This window comes from Trachypithecus francoisi, unplaced genomic scaffold, assembly GCF_009764315.1.
Source record: "Trachypithecus francoisi isolate TF-2019V2 unplaced genomic scaffold, Tfra_2.0 Lachesis_group16, whole genome shotgun sequence".
NCBI lineage: Eukaryota > Metazoa > Chordata > Mammalia > Primates > Cercopithecidae > Trachypithecus > Trachypithecus francoisi.
In genome coordinates, this window is record NW_022681461.1 from 88,004,018 (window position 1) to 88,026,891 (window position 22,874).

Below are 22,874 nucleotides of genomic sequence, written 5' to 3' on the forward strand. Positions count from 1 at the left end.
GTGTACACCTGTAGTCCCATCTTCTCAGGAGACTGAGGAGGGAGGATTGCTTGAGCCCAAAGATCAAGGTTGCAGTGAGTTGTGATCTCATCACTGTGATCCAGCCTGGGAAAGAGAGAAAGACCCTGTCTCAAAAAAAAAGATAATGGACTTACCAGGCCACCGTTAGAAGACAGCCCACTGAGAAATGACAGAGTAACACAGAAAAGGAGGGAAAAAAGTTATCATCCAGGAAAGCATCAGCACCAAGGGTAAGAGTCAGGGTCAGGATCGTTTAAGAAGGAACAGATCCTCCCCTCTACCTCAAAAACCATCAAAGAATATGACGATAGATCTTTGTATGTCTGACTTTGAGTTATATGGTAAAAGCTGTAATTGTTATTTTCTATTTAAGTGGTGTTTTCTTGAATGGTTTTTTCCTTATTGTTCCTCTAAGGAACATTTTTAGACATTTTTTCCTAATGATTCCTCTTATGAAAGTTTAATACCAGAAATATAATGTATATCTGTTTGTGTACTATATATATATACACCACACATATATATGGTTTATACATTATACATATATGTATATACATTATACATATATATACACACACACATATATATATATGGTTTATACATTAACAAGAGTAATGTTTCTTCACATTCAAGAACCAACAGTTGCCCCCAAGGGGGCTGTATCATCCCTGTGAGATATATATATATTTAATGAAGTACAAAGCAGTGTAATTTATTTACTATATTTTAGAAAGATTATTTTTAAAGTTAATTAACATGTTAAAAATGTTAATGCCCAAAGAAATGCCTTTTAGGGTTTTTTTTGGTTTTTTGTTTTGAGACGGAGTTTCGCTCTTGTCGCCCAGGCTGGAGTGCAATGGTGCGATCTGGGCTCACTGCAACTTCTGCCTCCTGGGTTCAAAGGATTCTCCTGCCTCAGCCTCCCAAGTAGCTGGGATTACTGGCATCCACCACCATGCCTGGTTAATTTTGTATTTTTAATAGAGACGGGGTTTCTCCATGTTAGTCAGGCTGGTCTCAAACTCCCGACCTCAGGTGATCAGCCTGCCTCAGCCTCCCTAGTAATTTTTTTAAAGGGGGTTATGTATTAGCAATCACAATAGTTGTATGGAACTACCTCTCAGTTGAAAATATTTTTAAGAATAAAGTAACCAGTTGGGATTTATTTCTGGACATTGACTAAGATCTGTCCAAATGGGGCTAACCAGTTGGGTCTCTTTAGAGTCCCAGATGCAGTAATTCATCCAGTCCCCTGCCTGGAAGACCAGAGCTGGAGGGGATGGTCAAAAGATTGGTGCTGAGTGGATTAATCCAAAAGCCACTCCTTTGTTGGTGCTGTTTTCTTTCAAGACATTGAGAGCACTGTGGGTCCTTTTTGGCAAAGCAGCCTTCTTTAGGCTGCATTTGTTGCTCACAAGCCTCAGTGTGCCCACTGCTGGATGATAAGGGCTGAAGGCTAGCAGTGAGGGACGCTTAAGTGAAGGACCCCTTAAATGTGCTGCAAGTCCCCACTCACACCCCAGCCTTTGAGGACTGGATCTGGGCCAGTCCCTCTGCTCTGGCACAGCACATGGAGGGAAGCCCCCTGAGATCTTACAGTCTAGGGGATTTTGCTCCCCGGATTTCTGCAAATGATTAGACCGGACTGACTGTTACACACCATCAAGAAATCGTTCCTGTTACCAGTAACTTCAGTGTGAGCATGAGCTGTCTAGCCAGGGAGAAGTCTACAGATACACTTACTTTATCCTCAGTTGGGCAGTGCCTTGAGAAGTATGTGGTCGAGTCCCCAGTAACTGAGGGGGTAGTGAGGTCACTGGTGTGCTCAGGCCCCTCTCCTTTCCTGGAGGGACCTCCATGGCCATCAAACCCCAGTGCTCCAGGGTCACTTGGTTCATTCTTCCCACTCAAGAGTTTTTCACTCCAAGCCTGGAACTGGCTCATTCCCACCAAAAGACCAAAAGAGTGTGGCCTTCCCATAATTCCCATTATTCTGCCCTTCTGGGAGTGAAGAAAGTGAATACAAAAGATGCAAGTCCCTGGCTTCACTGTGCCTGGAGTCAGCTTACAAAGAAGCTGAGATGCTCGAAAGTCCTTGTGGGTATGGTTCAGTGGGGTTGTTCTCTAAAGAATACGGCCTTCTGGGGCCAGGTGCAGTGATTCACGCCTATAATCCCAGCACTTTGAGAGGCCAAGGCAAGCAGACTACCCAAGGCCAGGAGTTCAAGACCAACCTGACCAACATGGAGAAACCTTGTCTCTACTAAAAATACAAAATTAGCCGGGTGAAGTGGTGCATGCCTGTAATCCCAGCTACTCGGGAAGCTGAGGCAGGAGAATCGCTTGAACCCAGGAGGCAGGGGTTGCAGTGAGCCGAGATCATGCCATGGCACTCCAGCCTGGGCCACAAAAGCAAAACTCCATCTCAAAAAAAAAAGAGTGTGGCCTTCTGGCATGAGAATGATGACCAAAGCACATGGAAGTCTTGCTAGTTTTAGTGGAAGTGTGAAGACCACTGAGTCTCTGATATTCCTACATCAGCATGGCTTTTATGCCCTGAGATGCGTAACAATTTCATGAGCATACAATTTATTTATGGTCAGCTTTCCTGGGCAGTAGTGAAGCCTGAATAAAAGGTTGCTCCTGAGGGACCCTGATGAGGTTGAATGAGGAAAGTGAGGATTTCTCTCTTCCATCTGTGCTTAGGCTTCCTCCCCAAGTTTTAGGACACTATGATGATTACAGTAATGGAAATGGTACTGGGGCCGGGTGCAGTGGCTCCTGCCTATAATCCTAGCACTTTGGGAGGCCGAGGCGGTAGATCACCTGAGGCCAGGAGTTCAAGACCAATCTAGCCAACATGGCAAACCCCGTCTCTACTTAAAAATACAAAAATTCACTGGACATGGTAGTGCACGCCTGTAGTCCCAGCTACTCGGGAGGCTGAAGCAGGAAAATCGTTTGAACCCGGGAGGCAGAGGTTGCAGTGAGTTGAGACTGCGCCACTGCACTCCAGCCTGGGCGACAGAGCAAGAGTCCGTCTCAAAAGAAAAAAAAAAAAAAGATACTGGGGGCAAGTTTGGCAACTCCATTTTCTCAGTGGCATCCCTGAGAGGCGAGGGGCTTGCCTTGCTCCCCTAGCTGAGAACCAGTGGAGCAAAATCCTACCCTCGTTCTGCCACGACCCCAATCCCTCCCAGGGCCACTCTGCCCATCTCCTCGTCACTTGCTATTGGCCACCTGGGAATGCCTCCAGCAGGCCTGAATTTCAGTCTTCACTGCAGAAACTCCTGCAGCAGATATCAAGGGCTGCCCAGCCTTCAGAAACTCTCTCCTTCCCAGAAAGAAGTTCCTGACATCTCGCCTTGTTCACAAGCCAAAGGCTATGAAAGCACAGGTGCTTTCTCAAGTTTGACCTGAATTCGACAACCAGGGGTTGGGGAGCAAAAGCAGGGACATCCCCCACCCCCAGGGCTTTTCTTTTTAATGAAGCCTCACATTCCATTCTGGGAGTCACGCTCATTTGTGTGAGGGGAAGGTTGTCCTGGGAAGCCGGGGAAGGCTGGTATGAATAAATCATAAAGCGCTTTACAAATCAGCATCGGCTCTGAAGATGAGGGCCCGAAAAGATGCTAGGGCCCAGTTCTCGCCGCCCCTGAGAATTAATATATTTGCAGTCAGGCTGTCTTAGAAGCTCTGTAAAGGGGAGGCCACACGCATGACTGTGGGGAAAAGGCATGGATTATCTACCCTGGATCGAATTGGGTCAGCACAAATATGTACATGGGTTAGGGCTGGGGCCATTTATTTACTAATTCTCAATATTGCCCAGGAAGAGGAAGTGAAAGCCCTTGAATTTAGGGCCTAAGTACCAGTCCCCGGTGGGTACAATTTGGATTGTGTTCCACCTGCTATTCCAGGGTGGGCAGCTCCTGAATTTCACCTGGTGCCGTGGATTCTGTTCTTCGGACCTAGAAAGCTGCTCCCCGCAAACTCCCACCAAGCAGGGAGCTGCAAGGAGAAGTAGGCCCGTATGTTGTAGTGATCACGGATCTTCCAACAACAGCCTGCATTCAACTGCCACCTCCTCCACTTACTAGCTCCTGACTGCAGCAAGTGACTTAACCTCAGTTTTCTCATCTGTAAAATGAGCGTAACAGTTTTCCCTCTGCAGGATTGCAGTGTGGGTTAAACAAGACGATTCAAACAAGCCGCCTGGAACTCAGGGAGAGTGCTACATGGAGGGATGTAGGAGGAGGGACAGGCATCACAGCTTGTCACCTTGCATCCTTGCCACAGTGTAATTTCCTGGTGTCCCACACTGGGTTCTGTAAAGAACAGGGGACAAGGTAGACCATGAGGCCCAGTTCAGACATGGTGCAGCCAAAGTCACAGTTCTGTCTGCTCTGCTGCCATATACATGCTGCTTTTTTCTCCCTTTTAGATTTCAATGTAGCAGCCTAACACAGTGAGAAACCATGAACACCACCTCAGGCAGAAACCTATGGCAGTCACAAGATTAGGCCTCTCTAGGGGCTACACCTCTGCTCAGTCAAGGGTGGGTGCGTGTGTGAAGTGAGTGCACACACACACACACACACACACACACACACACACAGTGCTACTGCTAGAGACGCAGTTTCTCTTAGTTCCCATCCCCCACTCTCTCTGACCCTTTCCAGAATCTTCCCAGCCTGTCACTGCTGGTTTCTGCCAGTCTTGAGAGCAGCTCCAGCTATACCCCGTGCTGTCTCCCTGGACACTGTGTGGGTAGTGGAGTCACCATAGCAACGTGGCCCCTGTGGACATGGAGCTGTCTGCAAGGATGGTGCTGGGTGTGGGCCAGGGCCCTAGTGCCGGGGAGAAGGGATGGACCCCCGCAGCTGAGCTGACCTGGCTCTGGGATCCCAGCCCCTGTCCGCCCAGACAAGGAGCCCAGCAGGTGGGGAAGAGAAAAAGCACTTGCCTTCCTTGTGGATCTGAGGCAGAAACCCCAGCTTGAGCGTGGGAGGAGCAAGAAGGGACTTTGCAGACAGGATGAGGAGGCTCCAGGTGGACCTTAGATCCCAGCGTGGGCCTCACACAGGGCTCTCAGAAGCATTCCTGGGCGTGGGTTAGTCAATAGCTTCCTGTGAACTCCCCGAGTCTGTGCCCTCAGCCCCTGCGATTCACCAAGGCCAGCTTTCAGCTGGGGCAGCCTTTCCTTCATGACCACCTGAGAAGGCCAAGTTCACTGTCCCCACCTGAAGGAACAGAAAACTGAAGCCCTGTCACACACTGCTAGGCAGCAGGGAAGAAGTTTAAAACTAGCTCTGTTGGACCACAAAGATGACTGAGATGTTTCATTAGAAAACAATAATATTCAGATTTTTATTAGCTGGCTTATACCAGAAAAAAAAAAAGTCAACTAAGTTATTAGGGATGTGGTAACCACTTATCCCAGCCAATATTACCAAAATTTTTGTCTCAGATTCTTTTAAATCGAGATATAATCCACATACCATAAATTTTGCCCTTTTAATGTGTACAATTCAGTGGTTTTAGTCTATTTCATTTTTGATGCCTCTCCAGAGTATACTGGAGTAGCACCGAAGAGAGAGGTTCTGCTGTGGGACTGGTTGTGTTCAAATCCCAGCTGCACTACTTCCTAATGTGTGACTTTGTTTACCTTATTTAACATCTCTGAACCTTTGTTTCCTCTTCTGTAAAATGGGGATGATAGTAATAGGGTTGTGAGGATTAAATGAGATCATGTATGTAAAGCACCTAGTGCCTGCCACACAGTAAGACTTCATACATCTGAACCATTATCATTGTATATGAACGAGTGATGGGACTGTCTGGATAATTGTGTTCACCTCTGGATGCCATTAAGACAGACACTGATAAAGCAGAGTAAACGTGGGATGAAGAGGGCTGGGAGGCCAGGCGCAGTGGCTCATGCCTGTAATCCCAGCACTTTGGGAGACTGAGGTGGATCGATCACGAGGTCAGGAGTTCAAGGCCAGCCTGGCCAACATAGTAAAATCCCATTTCTGCTAAAAATACAAAGATTAGCCGGACATGGTGGCAGGTGCCTATAGTCCCAGCTACTCGGGAGACTGAGGCAGGAGAATCACTTGAACCCGGGAAGCAGAGGTTGCAGTGAGCCAAATTGTGCCACTGTACTCCAGCCTGGGTGACAGAGGGAGACCCTGTCTAAAAAGAATAAAAAAGAAGAGGCTGGAAAAACCAGTTGATGCTGGCTGGTTTGGTGTGGGTACCTGTGGCAACCTCTGGCTTTCTGTGGCCTTGCTCTACCAAAACTGGGGCGGGAACAGACTTGGGTCCTGCCTAAGTCAAAGCCAAGCTGGTGGCTGCCTCTGCCACCTTGAGTGCCAAAAGGGGCTTTGGGGCAGGCAGCAAGGGAGGTAAGAATGACACAGACGGGACCTCTGAGGACACTGCAGCCGTGTAGTGGTTGGAATCTGACCAGTTCGGCCCAGGGCTGCCCTGAGGGACGCTCAGAAGAGCGTGGCTCAGCTTTAGCTCCTCCCAGCTGCCTCTACTTGCTGACCACCCCAACTCTTTTATCTATTGTTCCACTAAAAAATATATGTATATTATAAGCGTGGCACCCAGTGAATTTTCACAAACTGAACTCAACTGTGAATCCAGGATCCATATCAAGGAGCAGGGCCTTACCAGCATCCCAGAGGCCCTCCCTGTCTCCTTCCAGTTCCTATCTATCCCAACCCTCCTTCCCCTGCCAAGGGTGGCCCCCATGCCAGCTCCTGCTTGCACAGACAGTGCTACTCAGTGCGCACTGAGCTACCTGGGGGTCCGGACGGAATGCAGCAGGTCTAGAAGGGGGCCTGTACATTCCTGACACACTCTCAGGGGATGCTGATGCCACATCCCCAGACCACACTTGGAAGAGCAGGGAGAAGATTAGTACCTGACGCTTTGTTTTTGTGTTTGTCTCTTGGAGACTGGTTGTGTAAAATAAATGGAAGCACCAGAAGCCTGGTCTCCTGGGGCCCAGCTGTGGGAGGGAAGGAGCTCCTGGGGTAGAAGACACCGAGTGTGGCCCCCACCCTCGAACCTTGGGAAGCAGGGCAGTTCTGTCACAGCTGGCGGGGGGGGGGGGGGTTGAGTCCAGAAGCACCCCTTCAGCCCCTTCCCCCTGCTCAGATGGGTGGCAGCTGGGCAGGGATGGGGCAGGAGAGGCCTAGACACTGGGCTGGGGAGTGTGATGTCCTCTTCCTGCCCTCCTAGAGGTACTGGAATTTTCTAACTCTAACTAGAAAGGTAAAGGCTGCCTAGGAACACCACTTGGCCTCCCAGTAAATTCAAGTCTGGCAGGAATTAATGAAACATTTTTAGTGAAAAGGCCATAAATCTGTGGGGGGTTTTGTTGTTGTTGTTGCGTGGGGATTTCTTTTTGAGGCAGTTGAGAAGGAAAGCAATGTAATAACGTGGGTTTGGGGCTGTTTCTGCAGGTGGGCTCTCATGGCTGGCCATGGTAATGTGCTTTGTGATTTCAGAAGGCAGCAGGAAGGCTGGGCCAGGAGATACCCACAGGGTTTGGTGGTGGCCTTGCCTGGCAGGTCCAGACCAGCTCGGGGAGAGGGCCCAGGGACTGGCTGTCACAGGGCCTGATTGGGCCAGCTGGAGTCCTGGATGGGGTACAGATGCCCGCTTGATGACAGTGGCCTCCCCACCCCCAACTGCCTTCCAGAGGAGGGGGCTGAGTGGGGAACCAGGGAGTCCCCAGACTCCTGAGTCAATACGTAGATGATGGTCTCCCTTCCAGACAGCCTACATGTAGGCCACTCCAACCTGTGGCTCTGCTCAGCACTCTTGTTCCCACAATTCATTCATTCATATGATAACATTCCCAAGCACATACTAGGCACAGATCATGGTCCTTGGGGAGCTGGCAGTGTAGATGGAAAACCTAAGTAAACAAACAGTACCCATTTACTATGTTGTGTACACTGGCAGAGACAGGCCTAGGGGAGTGGGTAAGGCCCAGAAGCAAGGGACAAATCAGGGAAGACTTAAAATAAGGGACCCCTCTGAGTGAGCTCCAGTTATTTCTGGAAGTGCTAAACGATACACCATGCTTGCCCACAGAATTCTCAGCAGCTGCAATCACATGATGTGGTCACTCAGTCCTTCCTCTCTGACCCTGATGCCCACTCGTCCATGTCTTCTGTCCATAGAGCTGCATGAAGGCACATAGCAGCCCCCTCCCCACCACGCCCCACCCCTGCCTGCCACCACCCATCTGAGAATGCTGCTCTTCCAAAACCTTCCCAACCTCCGGTCCTGAGGCACCTTCTGGGGCTGTGGGGGAACAGGAAGAAAGGCCTCTTCCTCATTCTGCACTGTTCTGTGACCCAGGCCAAGGCTGCTAAGGGCAGTGTGCACTTTCTGCACTACACAAGGGTGTTGGCATCAGGGGCAGGAGCTGAATTTTGGCCTGTGATCTGCTCTTTGAGCCAAGTTCTCGGAGTCTATTGGCTTCAAGGGCCTTGAGGAGTAGAGTCATTCAGAAAGGGCCCAGAGGGGATGCCTTTCAGAAATTTCTCCTCCCAGAGGGGGAACCTCTCTCTGATTTGCCCCCAAGGCTCCTAAGATGCCCCCTAGGCCCTGACTTGGGTTCCAAAGTGCTCCTGCAGGTCCCGAGTCACCTTTGTCCCCTGCACCATTCCCCCAGAAAGGCTCTGCTATACTCTAAACTCCAGAGAAGATTTTCTGTACAGGTCTTACCCAAAAGACCCTGAGCAACATGGGGTTTTTAGAGCTGTGTCTAGAGGCTGCTCTTCAAAGTCTTATAACTTCAGGATTTATCTGTCGCCCCTGCCCCAGAAGACAAGACGGGTCCTGGAGACCTCAGGCCTCTCACCTCCCCCACCTCATACCTCACAGTGGTCTGGGTCTTGCTTTGGGGCACTCTGGGAGTTTCTTCCCTCCTCCTCCCTATTGATCATCTGGAATGAGCAGTCAGAATGAAATAAAAGGCCCTTGAAGAACATTTTGGACAGCAGGAGAGTGACTTGCCCTGTGTCCAGTCAGCCACCAGAGCTTGCGCCTCCCTCTGACTTGTTGGCCTGAAGCCCACATGCATCTGTGGCAACAAGGAGACCCGGAGCACAGCGTCCCGTCCTCCCGTCCATCACCTGTCAGAGCAGGCCTGCCAGCAGAGGTTGTGTGTCCGTTTTCATGCTGATCCCCAGAAGGGCATTGAAAGCCCTTCACCCGGCCAGGCATGCTTCGTGAAATCAATGGAGCAAGCGGCTGAGCAGAATTGTTCTGGGCATAGATGTTTCCTTCCGTTTGGAGATGTGCTCTCATTTCTTTTTCCTTTTTCATAGCTGAGACGGAGATGGGCACTGCCTGCCGAAAGTTTGTCTTCCCCCATGGATGTGTTATGTTCAAGGCAGTTTGCAGAGCGGGCTGAGTACTTGATGGCTAAGGGGAGAAAAAGAAAGATGTTAAATCAGAAAAATAAACACATGTAAGACTTGAGGAGAAAAAGTGACGTAGCTGGTTGGTGTTGATGAATCAGTAGAGACTTGTATTGGTGGTAGCATATTGGAAAACAGAATCATTAGAACCCTTCAGATGAAACCTTCTAGTTTATTCGGCATCATAGAGCCACGTAGAAGGGAGGCACCTGGATGTCGTTAAATGAAACCTCCCTCAGTGTAGGAAATGCCCCTGCAGCATTCTGATGGAGGGGGAGAAGCGGGGCAGCGGGGGGGGGTGGGTGTCTTCCAAGCTTTGCTTGAATATGTGGAGTGATGGGGAGCTCACTACCTGCCAGACATCATGTAGAAGGGACAGCTGAGGCCATGAGCTCAGCCTCTTTTGCTATCAAATGCTCTAGTTCTCTCTGTGGTCTTCCTTTATTTTGCTTGCTTGGGCTCAACTTGCACATCTGTGGTGACAAAGGGTTTACAACCTCTTAAACTGGCCCATCCAGCCTGATTGTCTCCTCTTGGCTCCAGAGATTTAAAGGTGGGCACAGCAGGCCCTGCCTCCCAGTAGCTTCATCTAGTGGGAGAGGCAGACAGGTGATCAGATAGATGTCATCTCTGTGTGACCAGCAGAGCAGAAACATGCTTGAAGGCAGAAGTCGTGAGGAGGAAGTGGTCAGGACCTCCCTGCAAGGTCTCAGTAGGCTTCTCAGAGGAAGTGGCTCATAAGCTTGGATTTCAGAGGATGCATGAGAAGTTGTGAAGAACATTGAACAAGGAATGGCATTTTGGTGGAGGAAACAGCACGTGTCAGACCTGGCAGCATGAACCAGTGTGATGTGAGGGGAAAGACTGAGCAGTGCAGGATGATGGCTTGAGGAATATCAGAAGAGGTAGGGTGGAGGGGGCTGCACCCTGCCTGCTAAGAATTTGGAGTTTAACCTGAGGGGTCTGTGGGGCAGCAATGGGTTTAAATCCCAGAAGCTTAAGCTGGACTAACACTTAATACAGGGACTGACTGTGGAGCCCTGGCAGCAGGTGTCTGGTGATTATAGGCAGGAACGCTCCCAAAGACAAGGTGGTTAGTCAGTTCTCTACACCAGACAGCAATGGGATGCAGCATTGAGAGTCTCCAAGACAACCCCCAAGTTCAATGATTCACTAGGACTCTCAGGGCTCAGCGTGTAGTCATACTCGCAGCTATGACTTATTACACTGAAAGAATACACAGCAATATCAGCAAAGGAAAAGGCACATGGGGAGGTGAAGTCCAGGGGAAACCAGGTGCCAGCTTCTGATAGCCCTATCACGGCAGAGGTGCACAGGACACGCTTACTTCCCCCAGCAATGAGTAGCGACCACATATGTGAAATGCTGCCCAGGGAAGCACATTAGAGATGCCATGCCCAGGGATTTTAGTTGGGGGATGGATATGTTGACACCGTCTGCCTACTACATAACAAAATTCCAGACTCGCAGAAGGAAGGCAGTGTTCAGCATAAACCATGTTGTTTGCACAACCCATTTAGGCACAGTGAGCTGCTCTTATCATTGAGGAGATGGTGGGAACCATCCAGAATCCAAGCTCTCAGATACCAGCTAAGGACCAACCTTCAAATCAGACCTTCCTAAAGACAACGGTCTCAGGCCTGCTATGTTAACTATTTTCTGCTCAGACATCCTCAGCTATTCTTTGCTTTTAGTTTATGGCAACATATTGCAATTTCCAGATGCCAGGTTAAATTTATATTATTGAGTTTTAACTAACGACTAATTAGATGGTTGAGTCTTAATGAATTTAGCCCTCACAAAATAGACAAGTGGCCTGGAAATGATTGTTTCAAAGAAAACATAAGTTAAAGCAAATATTAAGAATGCTTAGGCCGGGCGCGGTGGCTCAAGCCTGTAATCCCAGCACTTTGGGAGGCCAAGACGGGCGGATCACGAGGTCAGGAGATCGAGACCATCCTGGCTAACACGGTGAAACCCCGTCTCTACTAAAAAATACAAAAAACTAGCCAGGCGAGGTGGCCGGCACCTGTAGTCCCAGCTACTCAGGAGGCTGAGGCAGGAGAATGGCGTGAACCCGGGAGGCGCAGCTTGCAGTGAGCAGAGATCCGGCCACTGCACTCCAGCCTGGGAGACAGAGCGAGACTCCGTCTCAAAAAAAAAAACAAACAAAAAAACAAAAAAAAAGAATGCTTAGCACAGTAAGGCCAGATGCAATGGCTCTTGCCTATACTCCCAACACTTTGGGAGGCTGAGGCAAGAAGATCACTTGAGTTCATGAGTTCAAGGCCAGCCTGGGCAATATAGCAAGATTTTATCTGTACTAAAAATCAAAAGTTAGCCAGGCATGGTGGTGCATGCCTGCAGTCCCAGCTACTCAGGAGACTGGGGTAGGAGGATTATTTGAGCTCCGGAGATGGAGGCTGCAGTGAGCTGTGATTGTACCACTGCACTCCAGCCTGAGTGACAGAGTGAGATCTCATCTCAAAAAAAAAAAAAAAAATGCTTAGCACACTGGAGTGAAACATGTCCTCAAAACAGATCTTTGTCAGCCACAGGATGAGGTAAAAATGATGATATTACTTCATCTTTGTCCTTTTTAAAATGCCCATGGTCTGTATATGGTAATTTGTAAAATTAAACATGTTCAAGAGAACGTTATCAAACATGCTGTAGACCATTGGTCTTAACAGTCGTGTCAATAAATTAGCTTTACAAGTGTGTTGAGGTCCCCGGAGGGTGTTACAGGTTGGTCAGCTACCCCCTCTGGGTGTGTCCTGGTCCTTTGACATCTGGCTCCTAGTTATGTAAATGAACCTGATTTGAGTTGAGGAGACTCCATCTGAGGAGGAGGCAGCAGCAGGATGTCGGGGAGAGAGGCCTGGACCAGGACGAAGCATCGAGTTCCAGGCTCAGCTCTGGAGCTGTGTGGCATGGTTAAGGGAAATATCTTAAATGCGCTGGGCCTCAGTTTCTTCACCTGTTAAGGGATTTCCTCCCTTAACTGACACCTCCAAAAAATCACCTTGGTGTTTGTTGTTTTAGTTGTTGTTTGTTTTTATTATTATATACTTTGCCTCCGGCCTAATAATACTTGTTGAAAATGAACAAACTAATGAATGAGTGACCCAGCAAACTAATGAACGAGTGAATGAATGAATGAATAAGATGGACTGTCAAGTCCCATGCATCTCTGACAGATGACAAACGTATTATCTGGTCATTGAATATGTTCAGGTCTAAATTCTCTATCTTTGGCTCTTTCTCCCTCCCTGTTTTATATACTTTTCTCATATCCTTTTATGATCATCTGGTTAATAATGTGGCCATTCTACATTGTTTCTAAAGCACTGTGGTTCATTTTTACCCGTCTGATTTCTCCTTGTTTGTGAAATTTTAAGAAAAAGAAAAAGAAAATAGAAGGCTCAGTGCCCACCTGTACCCTCGCAGCATTCATGCCTCACAGGCCTGTGTTTCCGAACAAGTGCTGTGATACTGTTGTCCTTCCCTTGATTTAGTGGGTTGGCCTTGCAGTCTAAAAATAGTTCCTATTTTTACAAATAAAATGGAAACGCAAAATGTTCTGTCTCTGAAAATCCGGAGAGTCAAGTTGCCGGAAAGGCAGGAGCAGAATGAATCTGTAAGGGGAATGGGCTGGGAACATTTCTTGGAAACTTCCTGCTTGTGCTGGTGGCAGCCAGCCCTGAACTAGAAGGGGCCTGGGGAAGCCAAGCAAAGCTGCTGTGCTCAGTTCCTCTGGATGCAGAGGGCCTGAGCTGTCTGCTGCAGCCTGGCTGCCTCTCTTTTCCCCTACCACATCCACCTTTCTGCCTTGTGTTCAGCCAAGGCAGGTTGGAGCCCTTCAAAGGAAACTAAGCTCAACAGAGCTGAGGGAAAGCAAAGACCCAAGCTCAGAGCTGCAGCTCATGGGGCACGTGGCTTTTCTGTCCCAGTGAGTGGGAGGCCCCAGAACTCAGTGGTGCACAGCTCAGGGCTGGACCATGATGTGGGGCCCCCACCTGGAGATGTGCAAGTCTCCTGGGTATTAGAGGGTGTCCAGTCTAAATGGTGAGGGTTGGGGGTTCTGGGAGTGATGCAGTACAGGTGAAGGTGGGCGTCCTGGAGGCCCCTAAAACCTAACAGATGGTGGCCAGCCTGTTCCAGCCCTAAGGGATCCCAGTTGTAGGCTCATGTCAGGGCCGGCTGTTCCCATTAGCCACCAACCCAGGGCTAGGTGTCAGGGCACACCTTGGTCCTGAGGAATAGGTAAGAGCCAGACAGGGCCTCAGTCCTGAGCAGGGACCAAGGTCTAAGTGTAAGCTCAGTGGCCAGGCTGGCCTGTGCTGACTAACTGGCCTTCCAAAGTCACACTGGACAGTAGTAGCCACATGGCCTGACCATGTGGGGAGAGGGCTGGGCAACAGGAAGAAGGAAGGGAGGAGGGGAAGTGAAGGCCAGAGGGCTGGACCATCACCTTTTGGTGGTACCTCAGCTGTCTGTGGTTCTCTCTCTGCCTGCCTCTCTCTAGGCCCATCTAAGGGAGGATTTGAATCTTGCACTTCTGTGTGCCCAGTGCCCCGGGTCTGGTAGGCGACTGATAGAACTAAATGCCTATTGAATGGAAATTTGATTGAAAGATGCCAGTGAAACTCAACGATATGTAGAGGGGAGTATTTTTCCCCGTCGTGAAAAGTCCCCCTGCAGGGTGGTCTCATACCTGATGAAGTCCGTCTGCCTAAGGAAGGTCAATGCCTCTGTTTTCTCATGGCTTCTAGGTCAGGACCTGGATTCTCACCGTGGGCTACACAACTGCTTTTGGGGCCATGTTTGCAAAGACTTGGAGAGTCCACGCCATCTTCAAAAATGTGAAAATGAAGAAGAAGGTAATCACTCTCCTTCTGTTTCAGGGTATTAGCAGTGTTCACTCAGCACTTATCTAGCAAGTATATACTATATTCCAGGCACTGAGCTATTTGCTGGGGATCCAAGCTAAACACAGTCCCTACCTCCTGCTCCCTTCAGCCTACTGGGGAAATCGGACAGTTAACAAAGCATTTATAACACACGGTTGTCAGGGCTGGCTGGGGACATGTGGGGAGTGATGGGGTACAAAACACTCAAGGGAGGCTTCATGGAGGAAGTGCCAGCTATGCTGGGGCCTGGAGGGTGAGTGGGAGTTAGCCAAGCAAAGGGCATGGAGATGCTGGGGACCTTGTCAAAGGAACCATCCATGGCAGCCTGGGGATAGGAGGGTGGTCAGGAGCTGAGAGAGGCTTGATGTGGCCGGGGCTAGAGCTCGTGGGGACAGGGGACAGGGAGAGGCTGGAAGGGAAGGGTGGAGCCACATTAAGGAATCTGCACTTTAACTTATGGGCAATAGGGAGCTCTTAAAAGAGAGGAGTGAAACAGGGCTGGTACTGGATTTAATGATTCCGTTTTCAAAGAGGCCCTTGTAGGACAGGAGCTCAGCCTTCACACCGTGGACTGCATTCGCCACCCGTGAGGTTTGGTATAGCCATGATGTTGCCGACCTTGACTCTTAGTCATAGAGAAACTTTGTCCACCACTGTCCTTTTTAACTCTTGCAGTGGTATTGGATCTCCCCTTTCTTCTGAATAAAATTTGTGGCAAGTCTTACGATTTTGAAAGTCCTCTGGTCAGTAACTATTATAATATGTAGAGTCTGTCATTATATTCAAAACTTCAAACAGTATTCATTGGCACAACTTCTCCCTCTCCCAGCTCAGGCCTGCAGCAGGCCAGCCACCTGCCTTGAGAAAAGGGGTATAGGCTGGCTGCTTCTCTCTTTGGCCAGCCTGCATTCTTTCCCCATCATCCCATCCACCCAGGTGTCCAACCCCTCTGGAGTTGGAATTAGGAGTGGTGGAAGGGGCAGGAAATACCTTACTTGCTTGGAGCTGGCATTGGGCTTACTGGGCCTGGTGAGGATTGCAGCGGGCCCTTTAGACTCCTGCGGTGCTTTTCTGGGTCCCTCATTACTGGGACTTTCTCTCCTGCCGTGCTCTTGATGCAGATGAAATGCTCCCCCAATTGGCTATTTGTGGCTTCTTGCCCTGCTCCTGAGCATCCTTCAGTTCTCCACCCTGGGGTCACCTCACCCCTCCAGCTAGTCCTGGACAGGGCCACACAAGCTCTTCCTCACCCACGGCCCACATCTGGGGCGCAGAAAGCACTGCTGCACCCTTTGCACCTACAAACCTAAGGACTGAAGGCTGATGTCACTGTAGCAGCTGCCTCTCTTTTGTTCCATCCTCAGAGCAGCTGGCCAGTCCATCATCCCCCATTAGATTTCTCAAGCAGGAGTCAGACACCAGTCCACAGGGTCCCCCAGGCTGCAGAGACTCCTATCAAGCCACCCAGTGATCTTTTCACTGGAAACCAAGGCCTCTTTCTTGATTTGAGGTCATGGAGGAAGCGTTCCCTCCCAGTCCACCCATTTCTGTCACGAGGGGAGGGGTCTCATAGTACCGTGATACCTCTTACCAAAAAGCCTCTTCTCAATTCAGTCCCCCACCCATCACACCCTAGCCCCCTGCACACACTCTTCAAATCCTGATGTGGGCATCACCTGTTTACTGACACTTCCTCTGCAGATCCTCACTGTAGGCTCATCCCAGTGGAACATGGAGCCTGTTCCAGTTTTTCATCCAAGCCTGCATTTTGCTCCCTGGTTACCTGGCGCCAGTGGTGGACAGCAACCCAGCCCGAGCAGTGAGGCCAACAGGCAAAACAGAAGCCTGGAGTTCTAGTCTCTGCTCCACTGCTGATCTGCCGTGTTCCTTGGACAAAGCTCTTAATCTTTCAGGACCTCTGTGTCCTCATCTGTAGAATGGGGATACATTGATGTAGTATTGTCCCCTTAGCTGTGATTCTGTGGGCTCCTGCCTGGTGTCCTGGTGATACCTCTCCCTCCTCAGGCCCCCCACCCACCTCTTCACTGCCAAGGTCCTTCTTCAGGACTGCAGCCCCCTGTCCTCTCCAGATGAGGTGGAGGTATATTCTGTTCTCTGCCCCCTGCTCCACACCCAAACCACCTTAGGAAATCCACAGGCTGCATTTAGAGTGGAGAAAGAGCCTGCTCTGCCGCCCTGTCCCTGTGCTCGCCTGGAGGGGCCCTGCGTCTCTGGGCCCCGGCAGCATTTATGACAACTCTCCATGAGATGAGAGGCCTGGCCACCCCAGTGTTTCTCAGCTGTGGCTGCACACTGCAGTCCCACAGGACCTTTTGAAAACTACAAGAAGTCATCTAGCCCAGGCCAGTTGAAACGAGGGCTCTGGGGTGGGAGCTGAGCATCAGTAGTGTTTCAGCTTTCCCTGCTGATGTTAATAGACTGCCGAAGTTGGGGACCTGTGGTCTTGGTCAGGTCTTCTGAGTGTGGCTGGCCTGCAAGCTGTTAGAAAGGCAAGTTCCTGGGCCCCGCCCTGACCCTAATGAACCGGAATCCTTGGGAGGAGCCCAGGAGCCTGTGCTTTCCCCATCCCCGGCCAAAGCAAGTCAAGGCTAGAGAGCCACTGGCCTAGGTGACTTCTGGCGCCTCTCCTGCTCTGCGGCTCTGGTTTAAGAGCTGCTCTGCCATTGAGGACAACTCCATCCTGGTTTGGAAGAAGCACAGTGTTGGTTCCTTTGTGCTAACATGTGATTCATCCCTGTGGTCATCTGTGGTAAGGAACCTGCCTTTATGCTCTCTAATGTGACTGCCAAGCAACAACACGCCAACTCTCTGGCAGCAATCGACAAAACATATCAGGGAAAATGGCAGGAGTTCAGTTGTCTGGAAGCTCCCTGTGGGGCGGTGATGTGGTGTCGTCACCAGAGGCCACGAGCTTTGCTCACTTCCTCCTGCACTGCCTGAGCCAGGGCAAACTTGATCCCCCCTGAGGGTCTGGGCCAACTCTGAGAGCTTGGGCTTGCAGTGGGTCCAGGCATCCAGGGAGGGGGCTTATCTGAGAGACAAGCCCCCCCCACACACACTTTTTTAACTTTTTTAACTTTCTTTACTTCTTTTTTTTGACTTTTTAAAACTTTTTTTCTACTTTTGTTTTTAAGGGTAATGATGTCAGAGACAGTGGGGTTTAAAACAGTTCCTTAAAGGGTATGAGGTTAGAGGACTAGAAGGTGACAGAGGTTGGACATCAAAGGATGGTAACTGTGTCACCAAGCATCTAGAGGAAGATGACTGTGATGGTGAGGAGGGCCTCAGGACCAGCGGGGGACATGACATCAAGGGTGGTGAGGGTGACATCAGGAACAGAAAGGGAAATGAGAGCAATAAGGTTCATGCACAGAGGGGATCAGGGCCACCTCTATTGAGTTAATGACACTGAACTCTCCACTTAAAAATGGTTAGTTGGGCCGGGCGCGGTGGCTCAAGCCTGTAATCCCAGCACTTTGGGAGGCCGAGACGGGCGGATCACGAGGTCAGGAGATCGAGACCATCCTGGCTAACATGGTGAAACCCCGTCTCTACTAAAAAAATACAAAAAACTAGCCGGGCGACATGGCGGGCGCCTGTAGTCCCAGCTGCTTGGGAGGCTGAGGCAGGAGAATGGCGTGAACCCAGGAGGCGGAGCTTGCAGTGAGCTGAGACCCGGCCACTGCACTCCAGCCTGGCGGCAGAGCGAGACTCCGTCTCAAAAAAAAAAAAAAAAAAAAAAAAAAATGGTTAGTTAGGGGCAACCCACTCGGGTCCCCTTCCACACTGTGGAAACTTTGTTCTTTTACTCTTTGCAATAAATCTTGCTCCTGCTCAAAAAAAAAGAAAAGAAAAGAAAAGAAAAGAAAAAAAAAGGTTAGTTAAAATGGTAAAGTTTATGTGCACTTTACCACAATAAAAACAAAACTATAACAATAAAAACCAACTTGGTTACGTAAAAAACTGAAACTGTGAAGAAGAGCCCAATTTTGAACTACACCTGTCACAACCCTTTCAAAACAATCTGGTTCCGTGATTGAGTTTGTGGTTTGGGTAAGATATAAATTTCTCTTCTCTACCCTACCCTCCTGTAATTTGGTTGGTAAATAATACTTAACCACAGCACCACAAACCAGCTCCTGGAATAACTAAAAAGCCCAGAGTGACCCCAAAGAGTTTCTCACACTGGAATAATGTACTTATCCAGCCTTCATCATTTTCACAACAAAATTAGTACCAAATCTTGTACTGAAAGCCTTTGGCAGTTCATATTGTTCATTTGTATTGTGCAACCATTATCACCATCCATCTCCAAACCTTTTCATCTTCCCAAACTGAAACTCCATACCCGTTCTACATTAACTCCCTCTTCTCCCCACAGCCATGGCCACCACAATTCTTTCTATGAATTTGACTCCTCTAGGAACCTCATATAAGTTAAATCATACAATATTTGTCCTTTGGTGACTGACTTATTTTGTTTCTTTTAAAGAAGTTTGGACTTTTTTTAGTGGCCCCCTTAATTTTTTTTTTAACTGGCATATATACTAGATTTATATAAATTGGCAAATGCAATCAGATGCTTTTTTCAATGCAGTTTTTTTATCCTTTTCTTCTTTGCATAGCTCCCACCCCTCCTCCCTCCATCCATGATGGCTTGCCCTCCCCAAACGTACATATACAAACTCCATCCCATATGCCCCATATGTCCACATTTTTGAAAGCATTGAAGGAAAAGAAGCCTGTGAAAGGCTATTAAACACGTGGTGACTTAACGCTTCCAAATTTCATATTTTTACAGCATGTTACTTTTTTTCTAAAGACCAATTGTGAAATCTTTTTAAATTGAGAAGGTTTATTACAGTCTTTATTTTGCCTCATATTAGGACCAAATGGAAGCGTTGAGACAAGAGTAGAAATTTAGAGATGACACCTTCTGTTCTGGGGGAAGATGTTTTTTGAGGACAATGGAAGTTCACTACAAATATGACTGGATTCTGTTGCAGACAATAACATGAGTGGGAAAAGCATCTGAGGATAAACCCTCGGACTTTCCTCTGGGCTCAACTTAAGGAAAATGCTGAGGGCTTTTAGTAGCTATCCTGAAGCATCTGCCATCTAAAGATGACTGGAGAGCTGAGCCCCAGGGGCACCATCCATGCTCTATTCCCCCTGAATGGTGTTCCCTGAAGAAATGAGTTGGCCCCAGTAGAAGGCCAGTCTGAATAGGTCAGAAAATCTTAAGTTTTTTGAAAAAATAAAGAAATGCCCTTTTCTCTTAACCAAGCATCAGCCAAGTTTTTCTGCAAAGAGCCAAAATAGTCAATAGGTAAGAATTTGCAGGCTCTTCTGTCACGATTGCAGCTACTCAACTTTGCTTTTATAGAATGAAAGCAACCATAGACAAATACGCAAATGACATTCATTTAAATGAGTATGGTAAAGGTGTAAATTTCTCTTCTCTACCTTACCCTCCTTGTAATTGAGGGTACGTTCATTTAAATGAGCATGGCTGTGTTCCCATAAAACTTTATTTACAAAAACAGACGGTGAGCCAAATCAATAGTTTGCTAATCCCTGCTCTAAACAACTCAGAAGTCACATTTAGTAAAAATTGCTGGATCTGTTGAACAGTTATTATAAGCCAGGCTCTCGTAATCTAGTGTGGCACGTGCAAATATTATCCCCATGTTCTAGATGAGGAAACTGGTTCAGAGTGGGAAGGGAATTACCCAAGATCATACAACTAGTTAGTTCATTTTCAACTTAGATCTGATTCCAGAACCAGGTGCTTAATCATTACTGGGTGCTCATCTGCCTTTGCTGTCATCTGCCACTAAGTACCTCCTACCCCCAGAGAGAGGACTGCATGTGATAGCATCAGTGAGCACTGACATAACCCAGAGAGAAGTTCAGGCAGCACTTAAGAGAAGGAAGGAAGTCAAAGAATCTAAGAATAGAGAGATGGCCTTGCCTAATGCAAGGGGTCTCTGGTGCTCAGATCAGTGCTTTTTTTCTTTTCCTCCCTCTCTTTTCATTATTTAAGATTATTTTAAATCACCTCTACTTGACATTGTATTTTGTATTCCTATGGGTGTACTTGTGTAATTTTCACTACTAGTCTTCCCCACAAACATGCATGCTTCATAGGGCAGAATGTTTATGTTGTCCACTGTTGCATCCTCAGTGCCTAGAACAGAACCTGACTCAGGGTAGGCACTCAATAAATATTTCTACAATTAATAAATAAAAAACGATTCATAACTACTTAGCCTAAACCCATTCAGTCACAAACACTGGTTACATGCCAGGTTTTGTGAATGGTCCCAAAAGGAAAATAACCATTTCCTCTCCTCTGATTCTCAGCATCTTCCCACCGTACACCCATCCACACATGATGATTAGTTCCATGTCTAGTAGAGCTTAGGTGCAATATCACATTTTGCCCCTAGATGTCACTATGTCTTACACATAAACACAGAATCACTAATTGTCAAAACCCTACCATTTGTTGATCATCTTCTCTGTGCCAGACACTAAATGCTTTCCGTACCTCATCTCATTTTATTCTTATACTAACCGTACAATTTAGGGATCACTGACCACACTTTTGAAGAAAGGAAACTGAGTCCTAGCAAAGTTAAGCAACTTGCTCAAGATCACGCTTGACAAGAATTGGGATTAGAATGAGGTCTTCTACTTGCAAAACCTGTGTTCTTTCTTTTATACCATACTTGGAGAATAACACAGAAGCTCTCCTCTCTCCCTTCCCCTACCCCTGCCCATTTTACAAATGAGAAATGCAGAATGAGAGCCAGGAAGTGATTGGCTCATGGTCACACAGGTAGCAAGGAACAAAGCTAGAATTCTAACTCAGGTCCACTTAATTTTAAATCCTTTAGAATTCCACTGTCCCAGCAGGGTGCCGTGGCTCACACCTGTAACCACAGCACTTTGGGAGGCCGAGGCAGGTGGATCACTTGAGGTCAGGAGTTCAAGACCAGCCTGGTCAACATGGTGAAACCCTGTCACTCCTAAAAATACAAAAATTAGCTGGGCGTAGTGGCACATGCCTGTAATCCCAGCTACTCAAGAGGCTGAGGCAGGAGAATTGCTTGAACCTGGGAAGGAAGCAGAGGCTGCAGTGAGCCTAAATTGCACCACTGCACTCCAGTCTAAGTGACAAAGCAAGATACCGTCTAAAAAAAGAAAAAAAAATACACTTCCTCAGACTTCATACTTGAGCCATTAAATTGGAAGGATTTACTTTATGACGTTTACAAGAGGAAAATTCTGGTGCCCAGCTTTTGAAGCCATCTATGCCCCTTGCAGGGTATGCCTAGATTCATGGAGGAGGAGAAGCTGCTTGGGCTCAACCTTGAAATCAGGGTAGGAGTATGCCAGCAGAAAGGTGCAGGTCAGGGCTTCCAGGGGTCAGGAATAGCTGGGCAAATGCCTGGGGGCTCAAACAGCCCCGTGTTCAGCATCACGTAGATATGAGGCTCCTTCCAGCCCATCCCCTAACTGCTAAGCTCCTTAGGCATTTTGTCCCAGTTTCTCAAGACTGGCAGGTAGTTGCCTAGTTCCCCAGAGGGTGAGAGTTAAGCTGGGTTTCTGCAAAGCACCAGCAGTTCACCATATCCTCGAAAATCTCAGAGCGGGCTTTGCTGGTGCCCTGCCCCCAGGTAAAGCGGTTTTGCTGGATTTGATCTCCTTGGCAGTCACTGAGCCAACACTTTCCTCGTGTTCTTTTTACATTCGGTAACATAAAGGCCCCTCGGGTTTTTATTTCTCCTTTAAAAATGGCTGTAATCGTTAAAAACCAAACCTGGTGATATTTCTTAAGCTTCTGCCTGAATTTTGTTTGTTTTTCCATGAGTCTTTCCCAGAACTACTTCATCACATTAGCTTTTCTGGAGAGTGAGGGGATGTATAAACATGAAGTGAATGAAATACAGGTCAGCTTTGGCACCGAAAATATTTATCCCCCGGCTGATCCCTATCAAACAGACGTAAAGTGGGCTAGGAGTCTCACAGAGTAATAAAAATATCCCAGGCTGCAAAGAGGAATGGGAGTTATATTTCTTCTTTTTATGTTCTTGCATGTCAATTCAATTCATCAGACTTTTAAGTAGCTACTGCATGCCAGGCCCTGTTAGGTGCTGAGGAAACACAAATAAAATGGGCTTTCTTTCTGTCTGGGGCTCCCCAGTTTACTGAGGAGGAAAGATGTGTATACAACTTAATATAGCTTCTGATTGGAGCTGTAAATGTTTGAGGATGTGAATTCTGGAGAAAAGAGAGCTCGGTCCAAATCCAGGCTTCACTGCTTATTAAGTTTATTACATTGAGCAAGTTACTTAGCCCCCTCTAAGCCTCAGTTTGCTCATCCATAAAATAAGAATAACAATATTTGACTTTCTATGAGACACTGCCTCTGAGA

At 48.1% G+C, this 22,874-nt stretch overlaps 1 protein-coding gene across 1 annotated transcript in view; it reads left to right on the forward strand.

Moving 5' to 3' along the window:
- Nucleotides 1-22,874, forward strand: part of GABBR2 (gamma-aminobutyric acid type B receptor subunit 2) — a 420,233-nt gene that overhangs the window by 320,619 nt on the left and 76,740 nt on the right. The window contains exon 12 of the mRNA XM_033238002.1: nt 14,273-14,380. Within this exon, the coding sequence (XP_033093893.1) occupies nt 14,273-14,380 (108 nt within the window). The remainder of the gene's footprint in view (nt 1-14,272; nt 14,381-22,874) is intronic.